At 44.0% G+C, this 21,834-nt stretch overlaps 1 protein-coding gene across 1 annotated transcript in view; it reads right to left on the bottom strand.

Moving 5' to 3' along the window:
* The window catches only part of LOC109892328 (inactive tyrosine-protein kinase PRAG1), a 35,875-nt gene extending 15,497 nt beyond the window's left edge, over nt 1–20,378 (bottom strand). The window contains exons 1-3 of the mRNA XM_020484799.2: nt 20,101–20,378; nt 15,742–16,107; nt 13,778–15,564 (exon numbers count right to left, since the gene is read on the bottom strand). Of these exons, the coding sequence (XP_020340388.1) occupies nt 13,778–15,564; nt 15,742–16,008 (2,054 nt within the window). The 5' untranslated portion in view covers nt 16,009–16,107; nt 20,101–20,378. The remainder of the gene's footprint in view (nt 1–13,777; nt 15,565–15,741; nt 16,108–20,100) is intronic.
* Nucleotides 20,379–21,834: the final 1,456 nt, after the last annotated feature.

The following is a 21,834-nucleotide window of genomic DNA, read 5'->3' as shown; positions in this document are numbered from 1 at the left end:
AGATAATGTAGAGCTTTGTAATTCCTTCGTAGCAAAATCACTAGTTTCAAACAATTTACTAAACGTGACTAACAGGAATAAAAACTTATTCTGGATTTGTTGTAAGAGGACATCGGCTTCTAATGTGGTTTGTCCACAAGCCTCTGAAAAACTTGTAAGAACCTCAAAATGACATCTGTCACAGCACTTCACTCACAGACCCTAATTTTGAACTCCACTGTACATCCGTGGATCTTCCTAGCTCGATACATGGTCTATCGGGATGCAACTCTTTCTGTTCTTCTATGAATCCAGCATGTCTGTGGGATCCACTCATAAATGTGTGTAGCTGGTTTACTGTGTCAAACAAAAAAGGTACTGACATGTCCCGACACTTTTTCCGCGGTGCACAGAACCAAATTCAAAACGGTGGGAGTTGAAATGCACATATATCGCTTGCTTAAAAGGTTTGCTTTAGTAGGACATGTACCCCTCTGTTTCCTGACATGACTGAAGCGCCAACGAAACATAAACCCACACAGAGTGGGATCCAACTCCAAGGGGTTGCAACACTTCCAAGTATTTTCAGAGAAATTCCTTGTGTAGACAAATCAGCGGTTTCCATAAACCCAACAGCTCTATCTTTAAATCATTCCAGCATGAATGTATCGGATGCACACAGCAATAAGTTCAGGTTTAGATTGATCTTTATATTCATCTGCTGGTATGGCAAAATATGTGGGAAGGCGCAGAATTAACTTCCATCTTTTATCCTGCACAGTAACAATGATGCTGCACACTCCAGCAACTCGTTCTGAATTTCGGGGCTCATAAGCATGGCATTGCGAGGTAGCTCATTAAGCCTGTTTTGTACATCTCCAGAGCATGATGCTGCCACCACCATAGGGATGGTGCCAGGTTTCCTCCAGACGTGACGCTTGGCGTTCAGGCCAAAGAAATCAATCTTTGTTTCATCTGACCAGAGAATCTTCTTTGGCAAACTCCAAGCGGGCTGTCGTGTGCTTTTTAGTGGAGGGGCTTCCGTCTGGCAACTCTACCATAAAGGCCGTCTTGGTAGAGTGCTGCAGAGATGGTTGTCCTTCTGGAAGGTTCTCCCATCTCCACAGAGGAACTCTAGAGCTTTGTCAGAGTGACCATCGGGTTCTTGGTCACCTCCCTGACTAAGGCCCTTCTCCCTGATTGCTCAGTTTGGCTGGGATGCCGGCTATAGGAAGAGTCTTGGTGGTTCCAAACTTCTTCTATTTAAGAATGGAAGAGCTGTGTTCTTGGGACCTTCAAAGCTGCAAAAATGTTTTGGTAGCTTTCCCCAGATCTGTGCCTTGACACAATCCTGTCTCGGCATGCTACGGACAATTCCTTCAACCTCATGGCTTGGTTTTTGCTCTGACATGAACGGTCAACTGTGGGACCATATATTGACAGGTGTGTGCCTTTCTAAATCATGTCCAATCAATTGAATTTACCACAGGTGGACTCCAATCAAGTTGTAGAAACATCTCAAGGATGATCAATGGAAAACAGGAAGCACCTGAGCTCAATTTTGGAGTCTCACAGCAAAGGGTCTTAATACTTATGTAAATAAGGAACTTATGTGACTTGTTACAAATCAAATCAAATGTATTTATATAACCCTTCGTACATCAGCTGATATCTCAAAGTGCTGTACAGAAACCCAGCCTAAAACCCCAAAGAGCAAGCAATGCAGCATTCAAAAGGTTGCTTGTTCAAATCCCCGAGCCGGCAAGGTGGAAAAATCTTCAGTTCTGCCCTTAAGCAAGGCAGTTAACCCCCAAAACAACTGCTCCCCGGGCACGGATAATGTGGATGTGGATTAAGGCAGCTCCCCTCTCTGATTCAGAGGAGTTAAATGGGGAAGATGCATTCAGTTGTGCAACTTCCCTTTTCCCCCCCAGAGTCCATGCAACTCATTACGGCAAATTTTACCATAAAAGGGGTTGAATACTTACCAACTCAAGATATTTCAGCTTTTAATTTAATTGTAAACATTTCTAAAATCTTAATTCCACTTTGATTTTATGGGGTATTGTGTGTAGTAGGTCAGTGACACAAAATATCAACGTAATCCATTTAAAAATGTAGGCTGTAACAACATTTTTGTGAAAAAGTCAAGTGGTGTGAATAGTTTCTGAACTGTAAATATTAATATCCATAGGAGATCTGTGCTGCTATAAACAGCAATAGAGAAGCCAACTCCTATAATTATACATAATGACATTATTATACAGAACATTCTAGCTAGGGTTCCTGTATTCATTAATGTCTCAGAAAATCCAATACATATCTAGAACTGACTGTTGTTAATCAATACAGGGAAAGCAGAGTGAATGTTATGAAGTAGTAGTAGCAGCATAATCAGCATCAACTTCCTCCTCCAATATGCTACCCTCCCACTATTGACCTAAAAAAAAATTGCCTTCCTATAACCTCCTCCCAAGCATCACTTCAGAATCAACTAGCTAGGCTGTTAACTAAACATGGTGTTAGGCTAGAACAGTGGTTCCCAAACCTTTTATAGTCCCGTACCCTTTACAACATTCAACCTCCAGCTACATACCCCCTCTAGCACCAGGGTCAGCACACTCTCAAATGTTTTTTGCCGTCATTGTAAGCCCCCCCCCCCCCCCACACACACTATACATGTATTAAACATAAGAATGAGTGTGAGTTGTCGTCACAACCCGACTCGTAGGAAGTGACAAAGAGCTCTTATAGGACCAATAACTCACCACAGGTTAATGAGAAGGGTGTGCTTGAAAGAATGCACATAACTCTTCAATGTTAGGTCTTATTGGAGAGAGCCTCAGTCTTAAATTATTTTCCACACACAGTCTGTGCCTGTATTTAGTTTTCATGCTAGTGAGGGCCGAGAATCCACTCTCACATAGGTACGTGGTTGCAAAGGGCATCAGTGTCTTAACAGCGCGATTTGCCAAGGCAGGATACTCTGAGCGCAGCCCAATCCAGAAATCTAGCAGTGACTTCTGATTTAATTCAAATTTCACAGAACCGCTTATTGCAATTTCGATGAGGCTCTCTTGTTCAAATAATCGGGAAGTGGACTGGAGGCAGAGCATGAAAAGGGATAACGAATCCAGTTTGTGTCCCCCGTTTCGGGAAAGTACCTGAGTAATTGCGCACCCAACTCACTCAGGTGCTTTGCTGTATCACATTTGACATTGTCCGTAAGCTTGAGTTCATTTGCACCCAAAAATTATACAATGATGGAAAGACCTGTGTGTTGTCCTTGTTAGTGCAGACAGAGAGGAGCTCCAACTTCTTAATCATAGCCTTAATTTTGTCCCGCACATTGAATATAGTTGCGGAGAGTCCCTGTAATCCTAGATTCAGATCATTCAGGCAAAAAAAAACATCACCCCAGATAGGCCAGTCGTGTGAGAAACTCATCATCATGCAAGCGGTCAGACAAGTGAAAATGATTGTCAGTAATGAAAGCTTTAAGCTCGTCTCTCATTTCAAAGAAATTGTGTCAATAGTTTGCCCCTTGACAACCAGCGCACTTCTGTATGTTGTCAAAGCATTACATGGTCGCTGCCCATATCATTGCATAATGCAGAAAATACACGAGAGTTCAGGGGCCTTGCTTTAACAAAGGTAACCATTTTTACTTTAGTGTCCAAAACGTCTTTCAAGCTGTCAGGCATTCCCTTGGCAGCAAGAGCCTCTCGGTGGATGCTGCAGTGTACCCAAGTGGCGTCGGGAGCAACTGCTTGCACGCGCGTTACCACTCCACTATGTCTCCCTGTCATGGCTTTTGCACCATCAGTACAGACACCAACATGAGCAGCAGCTACGTTTGGCTACATACGGACCGTTAGTGGAATTACCGCGAGAGAGTAATGGTGAATGTGATTGGATGTTAATTATATGACTAGACTACCTGTATTTGACATTGTGTTGTTATTTCGCTGAACACTAGAGGATTTCATTTTATTTTTGGCAGTGAAACAAGGCTACTCAGGCGAGAAAATATAAAAATGGCCTGTTTGAAAATGTGAAAAAAATAAATGTGAATCACATTTTTATTTGTCGTACCCCCAACGGCATTGCACGTACGTACCCCAGTTTGGGAATACCTGGGTTAGAGGATAGAAATACAACGTTAACACAACCTAATGAGCGTTACCTGCTGTGGAGAGTACTGAACCACACAGAGACACAGTACCGAACCGCACAGAGTACTGAACCGAACCGCACAGAGTACTGAACCGAACCGCACAGAGTACTGAACCGAACTGCACAGAGTACTGAACCGCACAGAGTACTGAACCGCACAGAGTACTGAACCACACAGTGACACAGTACTGAATCACACAGTACTGAATCACAGTGACACAGTAAATCAAATCAAAGTCTGTCACGTGCACCGACTACAACAGGTGAAATACAGTGAAATGCTTACTTACTAACCAAGAGTGCAATTTAAGTAAAAAATACATATTAGGTGAACAATAGATAAGTAAAGAAATAAATACAACAGTAAAGACAGTGAAAATAACAGTAGCGAGGCTTATTACAGTAGCGAGGCTATATACAGTAGCGAGGCTTATTACAGTAGCGAGGCTTATTACAGTAGCGAGGCTTATTACAGTAGCGAGGCTATATACAGTAGCGAGGCTTATTACAGTAGCGAGGCTTATTACAGTAGCGAGGCTATATACAGTAGCGAGGCTTATTACAGTAGCGAGGCTATATACAGTAGCGAGGCTTATTACAGTAGCGAGGCTATATACAGTAGCGAGGCTACATACAGTAGCGAGGCTTATTACAGTAGCGAGGCTATATACAGTAGCGAGGCTTATTACAGTAGCGAGGCTATATACAGTAGCGAGGCTTATTACAGTAGCGAGGCTATATACAGTAGCGAGGCTATATACAGTAGCGAGGCTTATTACAGTAGCGAGGCTATATACAGTAGCGAGGCTATATACAGTAGCGAGGCTATATACAGTAGCGAGGCTTATTACAGTAGCGAGGCTATATACAGTAGCGAGGCTATATACAGTAGCGAGGCTATATACAGTAGCGAGGCTTATTACAGTAGCGAGGCTTATTACAGTAGCGAGGCTATATACAGTAGCGAGGCTTATTACAGTAGCGAGGCTTATTACAGTAGCGAGGCTTATTACAGTAGCGAGGCTTATTACAGTAGCGAGGCTTATTACAGTAGCGAGGCTTATTACAGTAGCGAGGCTTATTACAGTAGCGAGGCTTATTACAGTAGCGAGGCTTATTACAGTAGCGAGGCTTATTACAGTAGCGAGGCTATATTTTTTTATATTTTTTTATTTTATTTCACCTTTATTTAACCAGGTAGGCTAGTTGAGAACACCTTTATTTAACCAGGTAGGCTAGTTGAGAACAAGTTCACATTTGCAACTGCGACCTGGCCAAGATAAAGCATAGCAGTGTGTGCAGACAACACAGAATTACACATGGAGTAAACAATTAACAAGTCAATAACACAATAGGTAGAAAAAAAAAGGGGAGTCTATATACATTGTGTGCAAAAGGCATGAGGTAGATTTTTGCAGATTAACAAAATAACCTCCTCCCAAGCATCACTTCAGAATCAGAATCAACTAGCTAGGCTGAAGTACCAGCGAAGGTGCAGTAGCGAGGCCTATTACAGTAGAGAGGCTATATACAGTAGAGAGGCTACATACAGTAGCGAGGCTATATACAGTAGAGAGGCTACATACAGTAGCGAGGCCTATTACAGTAGAGAGGCTATATACAGTAGAGAGGCTACATACAGTAGCGAGGCTATATACAGTAGAGAGGCTACATACAGTAGCGAGGCCTATTACAGTAGAGAGGCTATATACAGTAGAGAGGCTACATACAGTAGCGAGGCTATATACAGGCACCGGTTAGTCGGGCTAATTGAGTACTGAACCACGCAGCACTGCTCGCACACTTTATTTTTATAGCCGAGGGGCTCTATTCAGTCTGTCAAGCAGAAGTGTTACAGATACCAAGATAGAAATGTAACGGTCATTTCGGATTGAGCCGAGTTACAATTTCATACGATCTCCGTGGGCCTAGTGAAGAATTGTCATATCACTTTTATCATGTATTACGTTTTAATGAGGCATCAACACAACCAGTCGTGATGTTTTCATCCGATTGTCAAACAAACAATCATTTAAAAAAAGGGCGCTCCTGTAGGTTACCCGCTCACGTTTGTCCACTCATAAAATAATTCCAGCATTAAAACTGTGCATCCGCAGTTTGATGAATAGAAAGAGACATCGGTTACAAAACACCTAACTGTGTATTATGTCATTCATACACAATTGATGCGTCCACTGCTGTCCTCACGCGTCTTGGCCACTCATCCTCCCCCTTTGCAAAGTGTTCTCATCAAACCACAATGCAATTTGGAGCATGTGCCACCCTGGCCTCAAGTCAATTCATAAATTTTTCATGCAGCTGACATGCGGTAAATGTTAATAGTGTAATATAGTTATTGGCATTTTCTGTTAGTATTTGTGAAAGGCTCACGTTTTACTGGTACGGCGTACCCACAATATTTATTTTGCTGGGAAGCCGTGCCGGACCGGCTTACTTTCACCCATACATATGCGGATTCTCTTGCTGTTGCATGCAGGGTAGTTATTATACTATGGTAGAAGAATAGTGATCATTGTTTTATCAACGGGCGGGGTCACATGGACAAGGGGCGGGTCACATGGACAAGGGGCGGGTCACATGGACAAGGGGCGGGTCACATGGACAAGGGGCGGGTCACATGGACAAGGGGCGGGTCACATGGACAAGGGGCGGGTCACATGGACAAGGGGCGGGTCACATGGACAAGGGGCGGGTCACATGGACAAGGGGCGGGTCACATGGACAAGGGGCGGGTCACATGGACAAGGGGCGGGTCACATGGACAAGGGGCGGGTCACATGGACAACGTCCTTGCTGGATATTAACTACAGCCACAGGGCTCTCCTTCCTTCCCTCTTTCTCCCTCCCGATTTCTGAGTTCTGGATATATCCAATTGAACATTCAGATACACCCCTACATCCTTCACCCCATCACCTCCAGCTCATCAGATGACTAGGGCTGATCCCAAATGGTATCCTATTCCCTAACCCTGGGCTCTGGTCAAAAGTAGTGCACTATAAAGGGTATAGGGTGCCATTATTTGGGAAGCAACCTGTAAGCTCCACATCCACAAGTCATGGAGGAATAAACCTGGGAGGGAGGGGTGATGGCAGCCTATGTAAATCAGACAGGAGATGCCTGTGTCTATCTGGGCAGCTGGCAGAAGGACATGGTTTCACACACAGTGCTGGAGGGCCAGGAGTCAGAGAGGAGAGAGGCTGCCTGACCTATGAGGAACTTCAACACTTTTCTGACGCATTGCAGTCACTTCAAATCAATACGTCCTTCAACTTGAAATACTGTCAAAAGTACTGTCATCGCATTAAAAAAGTAAACATTGGCCGTTGATTACATCACTGAGTGAGGTCGCAGATTATTATAATTATTATGTTGAGGTCGCAGATTATCATCATTTTTTTTATAGCAAAATGGGGTCGCAGAGAAAAACAGTTTGGGGAACACCTATTGTAGACAGTCAGCACCATATAAGCTTCTGTAAGTTACAACCACTTTATGCAATACACAGTACCTGTTACTTGGCATCAAATCACTGTCTACTCTCGAGCAAGTCAAAAGCAGTAGACAGATGGTCAGGCTAAAAGGTGTCAATCAGCTCCTACCGGAAACCATTATTAGTTGATTCAAAAGCTCTAAAAGGATTCAGCTGAAAGTCTCGTACAGGACCTCACACTGAAGTACCAGCGAAGGTCCAGGCATGATGGACATCGACATGATCCCAGATCTGACCTCACACTGAAGTACCAGCGAAGGTCCAGGTATGATGGACATCCGACATGATCCCAGATCTGACCTCACACTGAAGCGAAGGTCCAGGCATGATGGACATCCGACATGATCCCAGATCTGACGGTCGCTTTCAGTCCATGAAGTAACAACTCTCTCTCTCTCAACAAGAGACGAGTGTATTTAAAGTGTCTCGCCATAGGAAAAGCAATGTCACCTCCTTGCCAGGGACAGTTTGGTAGTTGCCCCGGGCAACAATCTGCTCTTCCACTACCCCACTGAAAACACCCTCGTCCTAGAATATTGGTGCTGAGCGAATAGTGCTTTTTGAAGTCGGTTCGGATTCGTTTAAATTATTACAAAAATAATCATGGTTTTCAATTTCGATTACTTAAAAAAAAAAAAGCACTGTGCATTGTGGGTTGAATGCTGAATAAAAGAAGAAAACAATGAATATAAGTAGTGACTGCCCATTACTGCTTATCACTTATTAACCATCATTTATTCACATTAATAAAATGTAAAATGCACAACTGAAATATATTTGTTTTATTTGATGAATGTATTATTTAATTCCAAGTCATCAGCTCATCTCTATAGAGCTGCTGTCTGACAAAAATCACTATTTAGTAGTTCATCAAAGTAAATATGGCTGAATACCAACTATCAATCACTTAGATAATGTATTTACAGGTAGCGATACCTCACCAAGCAACTGCTCTCTCAATCGCGCATGCTGCGTAAAAGAAACAGAGCGGACAAGTAGGCGTGCAATGGATTATGGTCATTGTAGTTAGTTTAGCACAGAAAACGTGGTAATTATGTAAAATATTGGCCTACATCGCACAGTTCAGGATTGATACAATTTATCTCTAGAAAAACTGAAAAAAACAGAATTAAATGGAATTCAAATTATTGAACCAACATGGTCCAACAAAAAATAACCAACATTTCCGTGAAATGCTCAGCACTACATAATAAACACCCTATTTGGGGTAAGACTGTAGGCCACCCGAACAGTTTGGACCAAATGTCACTAAGGACAAAAGGACTGGTTCAAAAGTATCACCTAACAGGAGGATCTTACGGCGACCATGTTTGTTTGGTTCCTCATGGTGATCAAAAGAACTGTGATGCAGCCATGAGAAGGACCGATTTCTGAACCATCTGTTTCTTTAAATGATTCATCACACAAAACGCTGCCTCGTTTGTGTTTGGTTTGCCCGTTTTCCTCCTTCACATCCCTGTGGAAATGCCACCGTATCACTAGTTGAGTCTTTTCCCTATATAGTGCACTAAATTTGACCAGAGCACTATGGGGCACAGGTCAAAAGTAGTGCACTATATAGGGGGGGGGGGGGGGGGACAGTGCCATTTGGGACACACTACACTGTATGTTTGTCTTCCACTTCCCTGTGTTACACTGTTCTCAAAGGCTTTTCTAAGACACAGTCTTTTTGGGATTTAGGTCTGGTCAAGATGTTTCCTGAATATATTATGTGTACTGTGAGCTTGAATCTGCTGCCATGTTAAAAGGACACTTCACTGTAGTCTACGTGAGGGCTGAAGCAGCTCCAGGGCGTTTGTTTAAAGACGATAAGCTTTCTGGCTTGGCCCAGGCAGGTCAGACCAAGACTACAGTATTACCCTCAACAGTTAAGCTCTGGGAAAACAAATAAGATCAGACTACCCAAAAGCAGGACATCGCTAGGGCCCGTTCCCACATGAGTCTCTAGAAAGTGTATTTTTACAAGCGCAGCAGCATGCTAGCAATGTCATAATATAAAATGGGAGAGATGCTTACTAGTATTACAACCCAAATAAAGGTCTGGGAAACACCATCGGCAACAGGGGTGATAGTGTTCCCTACAGCCAGCCAAACGCCATCAGAAACAGCAGTGACAGTGTTCCCTACAGCCAGCCAAACGCCATCTGAAACAGCGGTGATAGTGTTCCCTACAGCCAGCCAAACGCCATCTGAAACAGCGGTGATAGTGTTCCCTACAGGCAGCCAAACGCCATCAGAAACAGCGGTGACAGTGTTGCCTACAGCCAGCCAAACGCCATCAGAAACAGCGGTGACAGTGTTCCCTACAGCCAGCCAAACGCCATCAGAAACAGCGGTGACAGTGTTCCCTACAGCCAGCCAAACGCCATCAGAAACAGAGGTGACAGTGTTCCCTACAGCCAGCCAAACAGAGGTGATAGCGTTCCCTACAGCCAGCCAAACGCCATCAGAAACAGCGGTGACAGTGTTCCCTACAGCCAGCCAAACGCCATCAGAAACAGCAGTGACAGTGTTCCCTACAGCCAGCCAAAACAGGAGCTGTTGCCAAGACCAATTAGTTTAGTTTCTAATGTCAAATAATTAAAAGGAAAAGTCACTGGGATTTTTTTTCTTGGGATCATCTTGATGCCTGAAATGATCTTACTCCAAGGACTTATATAGTATTAGGCTAAGTTAGACATATTGTAACACACACAAGAATAGCACCACTACAGCTTCCCTGCAGGTTAAAACAAAGATATTATATGTTGTTGAGATAGTAATCTACACAGCGAACCAGCACAGCCTTGTTGATCAAACGCCTGCATCTCTGAAAGGATTTGAGGAATACACAGTTGTATTCTAATCCCTACAACATACCCGATAAAGCAAGGCTTATTTTAAAAAGTGCCCATTTGTAGTCAACATGCTGGCGAACTATTTGTCTCCTTCTGGTTTAGGTCTATGAGTCACAAAGCTTAATGTGTAGTAGTAATCTGAAGCCCTATGGTCTAAACAGTACAGGGGGAAATGTCACTAGGTTATTCTATACAGTCATGTCTGTGCATAGATAGGCCACAACTTTCTCACAGTGTCAACAATATTATAAAGTGAATTACAATCTAAGATACATTAACATCTTAGTTAAATGCAGATCATTGACAAGGTTATCTTTGTGTGTGTGCCTGTCAGTGTCAATGGGACAAAGGCACAAGGACTCTTTTACCAGTCCCATCTATTGTGTGATGGCCAAAACAAATGTACAATGTGACAAGGAATATTTTTTACAGCCCATGATGTTCTTGAAATGACAGTGAAAAGTTAAGACAACTACAAATGGAACAAGGAATGCATTGAGACTGGTTCCGGAACAGTCTGAATGATCCTTAGGGTTCTAGACTGAGAATGGAGGCTGATACCAGCTGAATAATCTCACTATGAAAGGAGAGATCACAGTAGGCAGTCAGCCCTCAAGTTGCATCACTGCAAAAACAAGGGAGCATCGTTTAATCATCACATACAGAGAGAGAGATACAGAGAGAGAGTTAGCGAGCGAGAGAAGAGTTAGCGAGCGAGAGAAGAGTTAGCGAGCGAGAGAAGTGTTAGCGAGCGAGAGAAGTGTTAGCGAGCGAGAGAAGTGTTAGCGAGCGAGAGAAGTGTTAGCGAGCGAGAGAAGTGTTAGCGAGCGAGAGAAGTGTTAGCGAGCGAGAGAAGTGTTAGCGAGCGAGAGAAGTGTTAGCGAGCGAGAGAAGAGTTAGCGAGCGAGAGAAGAGTTAGCGAGCGAGAGAAGAGTTAGCGAGCGAGAGAAGAGTTAGCGAGCGAGAGAAGAGTTAGCGAGCGAGAGAAGAGTTAGCGAGCGAGAGAAGAGTTAGCGAGCGAGAGAAGAGTTAGCGAGCAAAATATATGTTTTTGTTCTCCCTTTTGTTTATTTAATTTGCTTTGGCATACGTTTCCCATGCCAATAAAGGCCCCTTTGAATTGACAGAAAGAGATTAGAGGTCGACCAATTATGATTTTTCAGCGCCGATAACGATTATTGGAGGACCAAAAAAAGCCGATACCGATTAAATCGGACGATTTAAAAAAAATTGTATTTATAATAATGACAATTACAACAATACTGAATGAACACTTATTTTAACTTAATATAATACATCAATAAAATCAATTTAGCCTCAAATAATGAAACATGTTCAATTTGGTTTAAATAATGCAAAAACAAAGTGTTGGAGAAGAAAGTAAAAGTGCAATATGTGCTATGTAAGAAAGCTAAGGTTTCAGTTCCTTGCTCAGAACATGAGAACATATGAAAGCTGGTGGTTCCTTTTAACATGAGTCTTCAATATTCCCAGGTAAGAAGTTTTAGGTTGTAGTTATTATAGAAATTATAGGACTATTTCCCTCTATACCATTTGTATTTCATTAACCTTTGACTATTGGATGTTCTTATAGGCACTTTAGTATTGCCAGTGTAACAGTATAGCTTCCATCCCTCTCCTCGCTCCTCCCTGGGCTCGAACCAGAAACACAACGACAACAGCCACCCTTGAAGCAGCATTAGCAAGTGAAACAACCACAGGCTCAGAGCGTGTGACGTTTGAAACACTATTAGCATGCGCTAACTAGCTAGCCATTTCACTTCGGTTACACCAGCCTCATCTCAGGAGTTGATAGGCTTGAAGTCAAAAACAGCAGTCATAAACAGCGCAATGCTTGACGCACAACGAAGAGCTGCTGGCAAAATGCAGTGCTGTTTGAATGAATGTTTACGCGCCTGCTTCTGCCTAGCACCGCTCAGTCAGATACTTAGATACTTGTATGCTCTGTCAGATTATATGCAACGCGGGACACGCTAGATAATATCTAGTAATATCATCAACCATGTGTAGTTAACTAGCGATTATGATTGATTGATTGTTTTTATAAGATAAGTTTAATGCTAGCTAGCAACTTACCTTGGCCTAAAGCCTATTACGCGAATGCAGTAAGGTTGCAAGGTTGTAAGGTTGCAAGGTTGGTTCCCAGGGCTGACACTGTGAAAATCTGTCATTCTGCCCCTGAACGAGGCAGTTAACCCACCGTTCCTAGGCCGTCATTGAAAATAAGAATGTGTTCTTAACTGACTTGCCTAGTTAAAAAAAGAATACGTATTCAGTGAATACTTAATAAATCAAACAGCAAAAACATTTAGAGTACAAGGAATATCTAAAATGTCCACACTACATTAACCAAGTGTTAATACCTTATTTTATACAGCCTCGCATGACTGTATCCACCTGTGGAATAGTAGCTGTAGTGAGTGACTGGGACCTGGTGGCAGGTTAAGGCCAGTAACCCGAAAGGTTGCTGGTTCAAATCCCCGAGCTGACTATGTGACAAATAGGCCGATGTGCCCTTGAATAAGGCACTTACATTAACCCTAATTACTCCTGTAAGTCACTCTGGATAAGAGTGTCCTGTTAAACGACTAAAATGTAAATCACATCTAAAGGATGAAATACCCTTTGAAGTTGAACAGAAATACATTTCCCCCATTAGAAAATGAGAATCCAATTCATGATGGATGAAGTTCATTACTGTCGTGCTATAAAGAATTACACTATTGCTGGCAAGCAGCACCATGCAGTACACTGGGTAAGTGAGGAGTCTAAAAACCAATAATGAACATTACAAATTAAAGTTATTTCTGTCACGATACATTACGCTCACTTAAAATAATGTCACATCAATATGGAGTAGCCATCCATTTCCAACTGAAATCACTGAACTTAATGACAACACTGTAGATTAAATGGGTAAACTATAAAGACAAGCAAACCTACTTTGTCAAGAATGAAGTGATCTTCCAAAAGCCCATTAATTTTCAATTTGTTATAAATGGCCTTTCTGTTTATCAACATCATTCATGCTACACTCTCAGGAATACCACCCAAAGCTCAGTGTGAATAAAATACAGGTACCGTATATCACAAAAGAGTGACTAAACTACAAAGAATCACAAAACTAATTCACTACAGTAGAATGACTGATGTTCATTCTACACTGTCTGGAATGCCATCCATAGCCCGTAGCTCAGTCAGTGTTTAAAACCAAAAGGCCCAGGTTCTTACCTGTGGTGTTTCTTAGGGGGAGGGGGTGGTGGAGTGGGGTCATGGCTTGAACTCTTCCCCTCTGCTGAGAGCTGCTCCGTGCTGGAGAGAGACGACGGAGTCGACTTGGCCAACATGCTCCCGCTATGTTTGCCCTCCTCCGCGCTGCTGCAGCCTGCCTGCTTCTGACTGGCACTATTGTTGGCCGCGGTGCCTGGTAGGGTCTGGGTGCTGCCCCGCTGGCCCTCGCTGCCCTGTGTCACCCCCGTGGGTCTCCAGTCACTGGCGTCTCTCCAGACAGCCGCCCTATTGATGAGCCCTGTCACCCTGCTCTGAGAGGCACTCTCCTGAGCATGGCCCTCCTCTGTCTCCTCCTCCTCCTCCTCGATCCGGCCCTCCCAGTTCCAGGGAGTGGTATGGAGCTTGTGCCTCCGGACCTCAGACGAGGCTGAGCTGTGGGGCTCCATCTGGGACTTCACGTGCACCTGGAAGTCCCTGGAAGACGGTGATAAAACCAGAGTCTGTATGCTGAGCTCAGGCACCAGGGAGATGCTGGAGGTCCCTGGGAGCGGTTTGGGCGATCGGTTGTTCCTCTTGGGCGGTATAGGGGGGCTGTTCTGGGGTTTGGGCTGGAGTGAAGCAGGGAAACCTGGGGATGAGGTCTCTGTTACAGAAGAGCTGGAGGGCCACTTGAAAGCTGGGCTTCCGGGGTTGCTGAGGGCCGTGGGGCTGAAGTCAGGCCACTGGGTGCTGACGGCTGAGTCCGGGCTGCTCAGATAGAATGTCCGGTTGTTCTCCTCAGTATGAGCAGCCCGGACGGTTATCTTGGCCCTCTGGTTCTGACCCTCTTCTGTGAGCTCCACCTCCAGCTCGGAGTGCTGTTTTTGGGCATGGACCTTCCCGTTCCCTCCTCCAGCGCTCTGAGGCCTCCTCTTCCTCTTGGTGCTCTCAGCATAGATGGGTTCTGACGACAGCGTCTGTCCATCTGAGGGAGAGCTGGCTGACGAGGCTGAGAGGCTCTGAGGAGTGGGACTATCTGGCCCAGCCAGTCCGAAGCCATCCGGCCCTGTGAGCGAGTCTGTGCTGCTGCGATAGGAGCATGAGTCTGACAGAGACAGAGCACCAGGCTCAGAGACGAAGGAGCCGGTTCGGCCTCCTCCACAGGACAGGAGGTTGTGCCCTAGAGGCCCCGGAGATGCCCCTGAGCTTAGGGTGGTTAAAGATGGGACGGGAGAAGTACTGGACTGGTTGGTGTTCCCAGACATAAGGCCCCCATTACTAGGGGCTGTTGTGGTGGTGATAAGACCGTTACAGATGCCGTTACCAGCCGCTGTTGTTACCGTGGCAATGATGTTGATAGCAATACCCAGAGGTGCTTTCACTTCCTGGATGGCCTGGACTGTGGAAGACCCTCTAGTGGTGGTCACCATGCGGACGCCGTGCCCGTTGCAAGCACTCTTGGTGGTTTTGGTAGTCTTGGTGATCTGTTGCCTGTAGGACGAGACACTGTTCCCTTTCTCCTTCAGACTGTGAGGCCCTCGGCTGTGTCCGTCCTCCTGGGTCACTAAGACACTGCTGATGATCATACTAGAGTCCTTCTGGAGGGCTGACGGGGACAGAGAAGACTGGGGGCTGATAGGACCAGGGGAAAAACGGCTGCAGGGGTAGTCTATCTTCTCAGGGGTTGTAGTACTCTGTAGTACGGCCTCTCTCAGGGCCTTGTTACAACCTTTACTGTCTATGTAGATAGGGGACAGGCCCAACATGTTCTTAAGGCCCAGTCGTTCCACTGGACTCTTCAGATTGTCCTGAGGGGAAAAAAATTGAGGGGAAATATAATTCATGGTTATAGAAAGCATACAGACATTATTGAATCACTTCACATTAAGTGACTCTAAAACCTACGGGTTTCATTCTAGATGTACTTAGTTAAATGCAAAGGCATACAGTGTCATACATTTGTATTTGAGTTAGTGAGATCTAACCTGTTCTATGTTCATGTTGAGGTCTGCCAGCATCTCGCTGGAGTCCGGGAGCATCATGGTGGGGCGAACGGCGATGGTGGGTTTGGAGTAGGGTACGGTCACTCCCTCCTCCTCCTCCTCCTCCTCCTCTCCCCCCAGACTGGTCCTCAGGGCACCACAGGGCACTGTGCTGCCCCCGCTGGCACGGTGGGCGCTACGCGGATGGAAGCAGTTCTTACACGAGCCGGGTTTCCACACGTGTTCTGAAAACTCACCGCAGGCCGACATATTTGTCCGAAACGTATAGTTGATGTCAATGTAGGTGGGAGATGGGATGATCCGACATGGTTCGTAGTTGTACAGAGAAGCCTGGTATCACATGAAAGCCTGCAGAGAGGAGAAATCAGAATAACAATGTGTATAGAATTGTATTTACTGTGGCGATTCTCATTTTAAAAGCACTGTTCCTTATCTGAATTCCTTGAGTTAATCAATAACTATCATAATGCTATTGAGAGCACACATTGTTTGAGCTGAACATAACAGCGGTGGTTATGAACAAGACAAGTTCATTCCCCAATAGGTGGCCCAATGGAACAATTTGCCCCGGAGGTGATTTTATTTATACCATTTTTATTATTGGACATAAAAGACTAAAAATCACCAGGAAATCAGGTCAAAGTGATTTTAATTTAAGAAATCTGTTCAAGTATTCCCACTCATAAATAAAACAATATGTGATCGTATCCCAATGTAATTAAGGTTTGAAATGATTCTGTTTTTGTCAAATACTATATTGGTTTGCATTCTTGCGGTCAATTTGCAGTGTACATGTCCGTCCGTCCGCCGCCCCGCCGCCCCCCCCCCCCCCCCCCCCCCCCCCCCCCCCACCCCCATCCGCTCAAGGATGAATCGGCCTGAAGCTGGATGTAATTGGGGACTCATAGTTTACAGTGTTTCCTATACCCATTTCAACTTCAACAGATTTGTCAACCTGGAATCCCAGATCCCCTACAGGTACACACCGAGACAACAGTCAGACAATCAGTCACCTTTCTAGACTTTAACCCTCAACATTACACCATTCAGTTCTGTTGAATTACGAAACACAACTTCATTCATATCAACGCAATAAAAATGATCCCTTTTAAGGAAAAGGTATTTGAGAGTTGGTTGTGGTGTTGCATAATGATCAGTACTTGACACCCACTGATGAAAAGCACAAGGTGCAATACTCGGTTGCATCCTAACTGACACCCTATTCCCTACATTGGTTAAAAGTACTGCACTAAAAAAGTATGGCAGTGAGCCTAGTGGTTAGAGCGCTGGACTAGTAACCGGAAGGTTGCAAGATCAAATCCCCGAGCTGACAAAGGTAAAAATCTGTCGTTCTGCCCCTGAACAAGACAGTTAACCCACTATTCCTAGGCCGTCATTGAAAATAAGAATTTGTTCTTAACTGACTTGCCCAGTAAAATGTAGGGATTAGGGTGCCATTTTGGGACACAAGCCCTTTCCTCTGGTCTCCTCTGCCTAACAGAACTAGCATTATGTCTGGTTCAGGAAGCACCACAGCTGTTTTACTGCAGAGTAAACTAGAATAGAAAGACTACAGTAAACACCTCAGGATAATGATGTGTGTTTCATTGCTTCCCCAATAATATTCTATGGATTTAATTTTCCCAGTGATTCTAACAAATTACTTATGGCCAAATCCATCAAGTGTCTGAATTTGTGTAGTCATGTGTTGCCAGGAAGTTTAAACTATACCAGGCTTTAACCTCTGTAGTAAACTCAACACGCTCCACCACTATCACTACACTGCAGTGTTCTTTGTAACTTCAGATGCCTCTGAGCTCTGTCCTCGTTCCCAGGCGTCCTAAATTAGAGGGTCCTACTTTCTGTTGAGCCCACGTGACCCCCAGGAACATAAAGGCGTTTAGAATGCAGTCTCCTGTTGTAGAATGCCTCAAACATCCCAGAGGTCAGAATGCCTGGAATGTGGAGAGGCGCAAGTGTCAGACCACCACACCAGCAGCTCTTAACACCTCTCCCTGTGCAATTCATGTTAAAGACTGGAGGACGGTGAGAAAATCAACATGACTAGAGGGTTTGTCTGTCTTGTTTCTCCTAGGTGTCCTCCTCTGTCTTCACACAGAGCTAAATACCCAGAGACAAGCCTTGGAAATGGCACACAGAAGTACATATCCCCACCACCTAAAGTCATTAATAAAGCAATACAGGGGATGTAGCCTTATATAAAAGCTGGTGGAATAACACAGATTACTTATTCAATTTCAAACACCAGAAACTGGTATTGATTTTGTAGCGTTATAATATCTAGGGACAAACTATAGACATGGGTTGTAGAAGGAGGGGAATTTCTTGACTTAGTGAGATGCATGTTTACACCTACAGCATAATCTGATATTCCTTTGTTGTTGTTTCTCTGACACAATAACTATCTGGAAAGCACTGGAAACAGCACTGATTGTTGTTTCAACTGTAGCCTATATTAAAATGTATGACTGATAGATGTATGGCACATGGTCTACTTCTGAATGGTATAGACAAATATGATCTTTTCCATTTTCTCATCCGTTTGGGTATCTACCCAGAGTGCACTTGGAAAGCATTTAGACCCTTTACTGAACGAGATATTTCTGTTTTATTTCTAAAAACCTGTTTTTGCTTTGTCATTATGGGGTATTTTGTGTAGATTGATGAGGGAAAAATATATATATTTTAGAATAAGGCTGTAACTGTGGAAAAGGTCCAGGGGTCTCAATATTTTCCCAAATGCACTGTAACACCCAAAACAAAAACAAGACTGGACATGTGGTGAGAAGGAGTTTCATTTGAGGCTGATGTCCATTTCTCCAGCTCCATCACCTCCAGAAATGAACACGACCAAATCTTCACACAGATTCTGAGTGAAGCCTACACTCTTTCTTCCTCAGTAAAAAAAATGACATTTCTATGTAGGCCTAGTCCTGTACTCTGAGACTAACATCTATATATACACACGAGTACGGACAGATGGTCAAGAGTCATGACACAAATTCAAGTCTGGGCTTTCTGTCATATAGCTGTTAAGAAATTCAGAAGTCAAAATGGGAAAACAATGAAAAAAAGTGATCAGCAGCACGAAGGTGACCTGCTGCATGGGTCTGGGTCAACTTTGTCCTCAAACTTTGTCATTCCGCATCTTGGGGACATAATAAAAACCATCTTTGTGTCTCTGAGTGCCAGTGTGTAATCAACTAGTGTTGCCTCTGCGCTGTAGTCTACCCCCTGCTGTCTCGCCCTGGCATGCAATAACAGAACAGTGTCTGGAAGCAAAACTGCCTGACTCCTGTCTCCCTAACAACACAACACTACTGACCACACACAATGTATTATTTGCTCAGGGCTAGCCTGATGCAGGGGGAATGCAATCTGTGTGACAATGTTTAGACTCAGGGGCAACATTTTGACAGTCATGGGCAGATAACGACAGAGGGGCGGGGCAGGGCTTTGTCAAAGAAAGAACAGCTGAAAAAACGGAATTATTGGTTGACTTTTACACTTCCAAGTTCAATGTAGCCATAAGATACTTAAGACAATACTGATATTATGTGACCAGTAATTCAAGCCTTAGCACGCACGCGCACATATGGGGGTGGGGGGTGTCTATGGATCGATACTCCTTACATTCCTCGACTGTCTAATAAACGGAACAAAAACGATATATTAACAAATAGAGTCATACATTCTCAACTCGATCACGGACGATATACATCGAATTATCGTAAGGATCTACAAGGCATTGCCACGCAGTGTTTGTTTCACGCGATTAATTCATTCCTGTGCTGAAGCGCCTGGTTGAACATCAAGACAGAATTTCCCATTCAGTTGATCGAGCAGTCGAACACATTGTTCCCATCTCTGGAATGCCTTCTCATTCGAACCGCGACTCCTGAAGGTATCATTCATTCCATTTCTGAAACAAGTGGGATGCCTATAGCCTCCTAGAGGACGTGCCTCGTTCCTGAGAATATCTATAGATATATGTTGACATTTTCATGCTCCTTATCCTTGCTCAGCCATGGTCTCAAATAACATGTTTCACTTGTAGTATCTAAATGCGTCCTCCTGGACTATGGTTACAGGCTAAGCATTATCACCTGTGACATATTCCTACCCAATACGGGGGTTCTTAGCCTGGTTATAAGGAGGCAAATACTAAATAGACGGACAGCTATATGTTCAACAACCTATATACATTAAACAAACAACGTTACTGGCTTAAATAAACATGACTGTATATGCGAATCTATTGGTCGGAGAAAAGATAAACGCGTGTCAGTTCTGTGGAAAGTGTCAAATGTTTTTGCTTACCTGAGGTCTTCTCCCGTTCTTGACTTGCCTGGCAACCCCTTCTCCCTCCCCAAAAACCTCAAAACAATGTAGGTCCCAAAAACAAAGTTATATGTTATTTATCCCACATCCGACGCGCCGATAGGTAGCTGGGGAAATGTGTGGAGTCCCAGCAGGCAGCTTTGATCCGCGGCTCTTGAAACGCACAGCGAGGTGAACTGGTGGAGGAACGGGCGAATAGTGAGCATGAAGCCCTTCAGCGAGGGGCGGAGCTTCCTACTCTAAACGAATAAACTACTCGTTGAGTTGCAGACTAGTCCGGCCGCATTCAAGTGGATGTAAAGTGGTTTCGGGTACTATTCAATTTAATTCAAAGGGGTTTCATTGGCATTTGAGACATATGTTTACATTGTTTTTAAATGTACAGTTTTAACATCGCAGTACAACGAGCTCACCTTCTGCCCTCAACCTCTGCCGTGCAACAGTGGCGAATTTAATTGAGAGAGGAGAGAAAGACAGCTGGGAGGAGCGGTGTCGGCCCCCGCTGATCCTCATTATGACCGCATTATGACCCGGGCCAAAGGAAGCCCAACTCCGCATTGCCAGTACCATTCAGTATCATCCCATTCCACAACTGAAAGCTGAAACATCACTGTCACCTCACCTCAGAGCTTCCAACCACACCTGCACACCTTTTTTTTATTTAATCTTTATTGTTTGTGTATCACTTGTTTTCTGTGGTGCAAATAAATAAATACAAACTTTGTCAAAACAGCCAGGCAAACGACACACACACACACACACACACACACACACACACACACACACACACACACACACACACACACACACACACACACACACACACATAGTTGAGTTGACAACTCTCGCCTCAGGGCAGGCATACCCAAAAGGGACCTGTCTTGTCTGTGAATTGTTTTCGTCTGAGCAACCCATGATTACCCTAATATGCTGATAGGGGATTATTCATTATTAACTTTCAATGCAAATTGAAAACACTTGCCTTCACCCTTTTTTCCTGATCAACAGGGATGGCAGGTAGTCTAGTGGTTAGAGCGTTGGGCCAGTAACTGTAAAGGTTGCTGCGTTGAATCCCTGAGCTGACAAGGTAAAAATATGTCGTTCTGCCCCTGAACAAGGCAGTTAACCCACTGTTCCCCAGTAGGCTGTCATTATAAATAAGAATTTGTTCTTAACTGACTTGCCTAGTTAAATAAACAAAACATCTAATTATGACCTTACACCTGTAGCACCATCATTGCCTATGAAGGTCTAACGTATGGGCTGGAGATAAGAAGAAGAGATAAAGAGGAGAGGACATGTACTGGCATGTTCAACAACACGCCAGCTTTATCTACACAGTCAGTTAGGGTTTGGGAAGTCCAATTCTATGTTATTGTCTTCCTTTTTTGGGACAGAACCTGAAAACCCAATACACACACACACACACACTCACACTCACACTCTCACACACTCACACTCACACTCACACTCATAAAATGCTGCTGCTACTCTGTTCTTTATTTGACTCTTATTATTATCTATCCTGATGCCTAGTCACTTTATCCTGCCTTCATGTACATATCTACCTCAAATACCTTATTATTATCTATCCTGATGCCTAGTCACTTTACCCTGTCTTCATGTACATATCTACCTAAAATACCTTATTATTATCTATCCTGATGTCTAGTCACTTTACCCTGTCCTTCATGTACATATCTACCTCAAATA

Source organism: Oncorhynchus kisutch, linkage group LG6 (genome assembly GCF_002021735.2).
Source record: "Oncorhynchus kisutch isolate 150728-3 linkage group LG6, Okis_V2, whole genome shotgun sequence".
Taxonomy (NCBI): Eukaryota; Metazoa; Chordata; class Actinopteri; order Salmoniformes; family Salmonidae; genus Oncorhynchus; species Oncorhynchus kisutch.
Note: the sequence above shows the minus strand (reverse complement) of the source record. Positions and strands in the feature narration are given on the sequence as shown.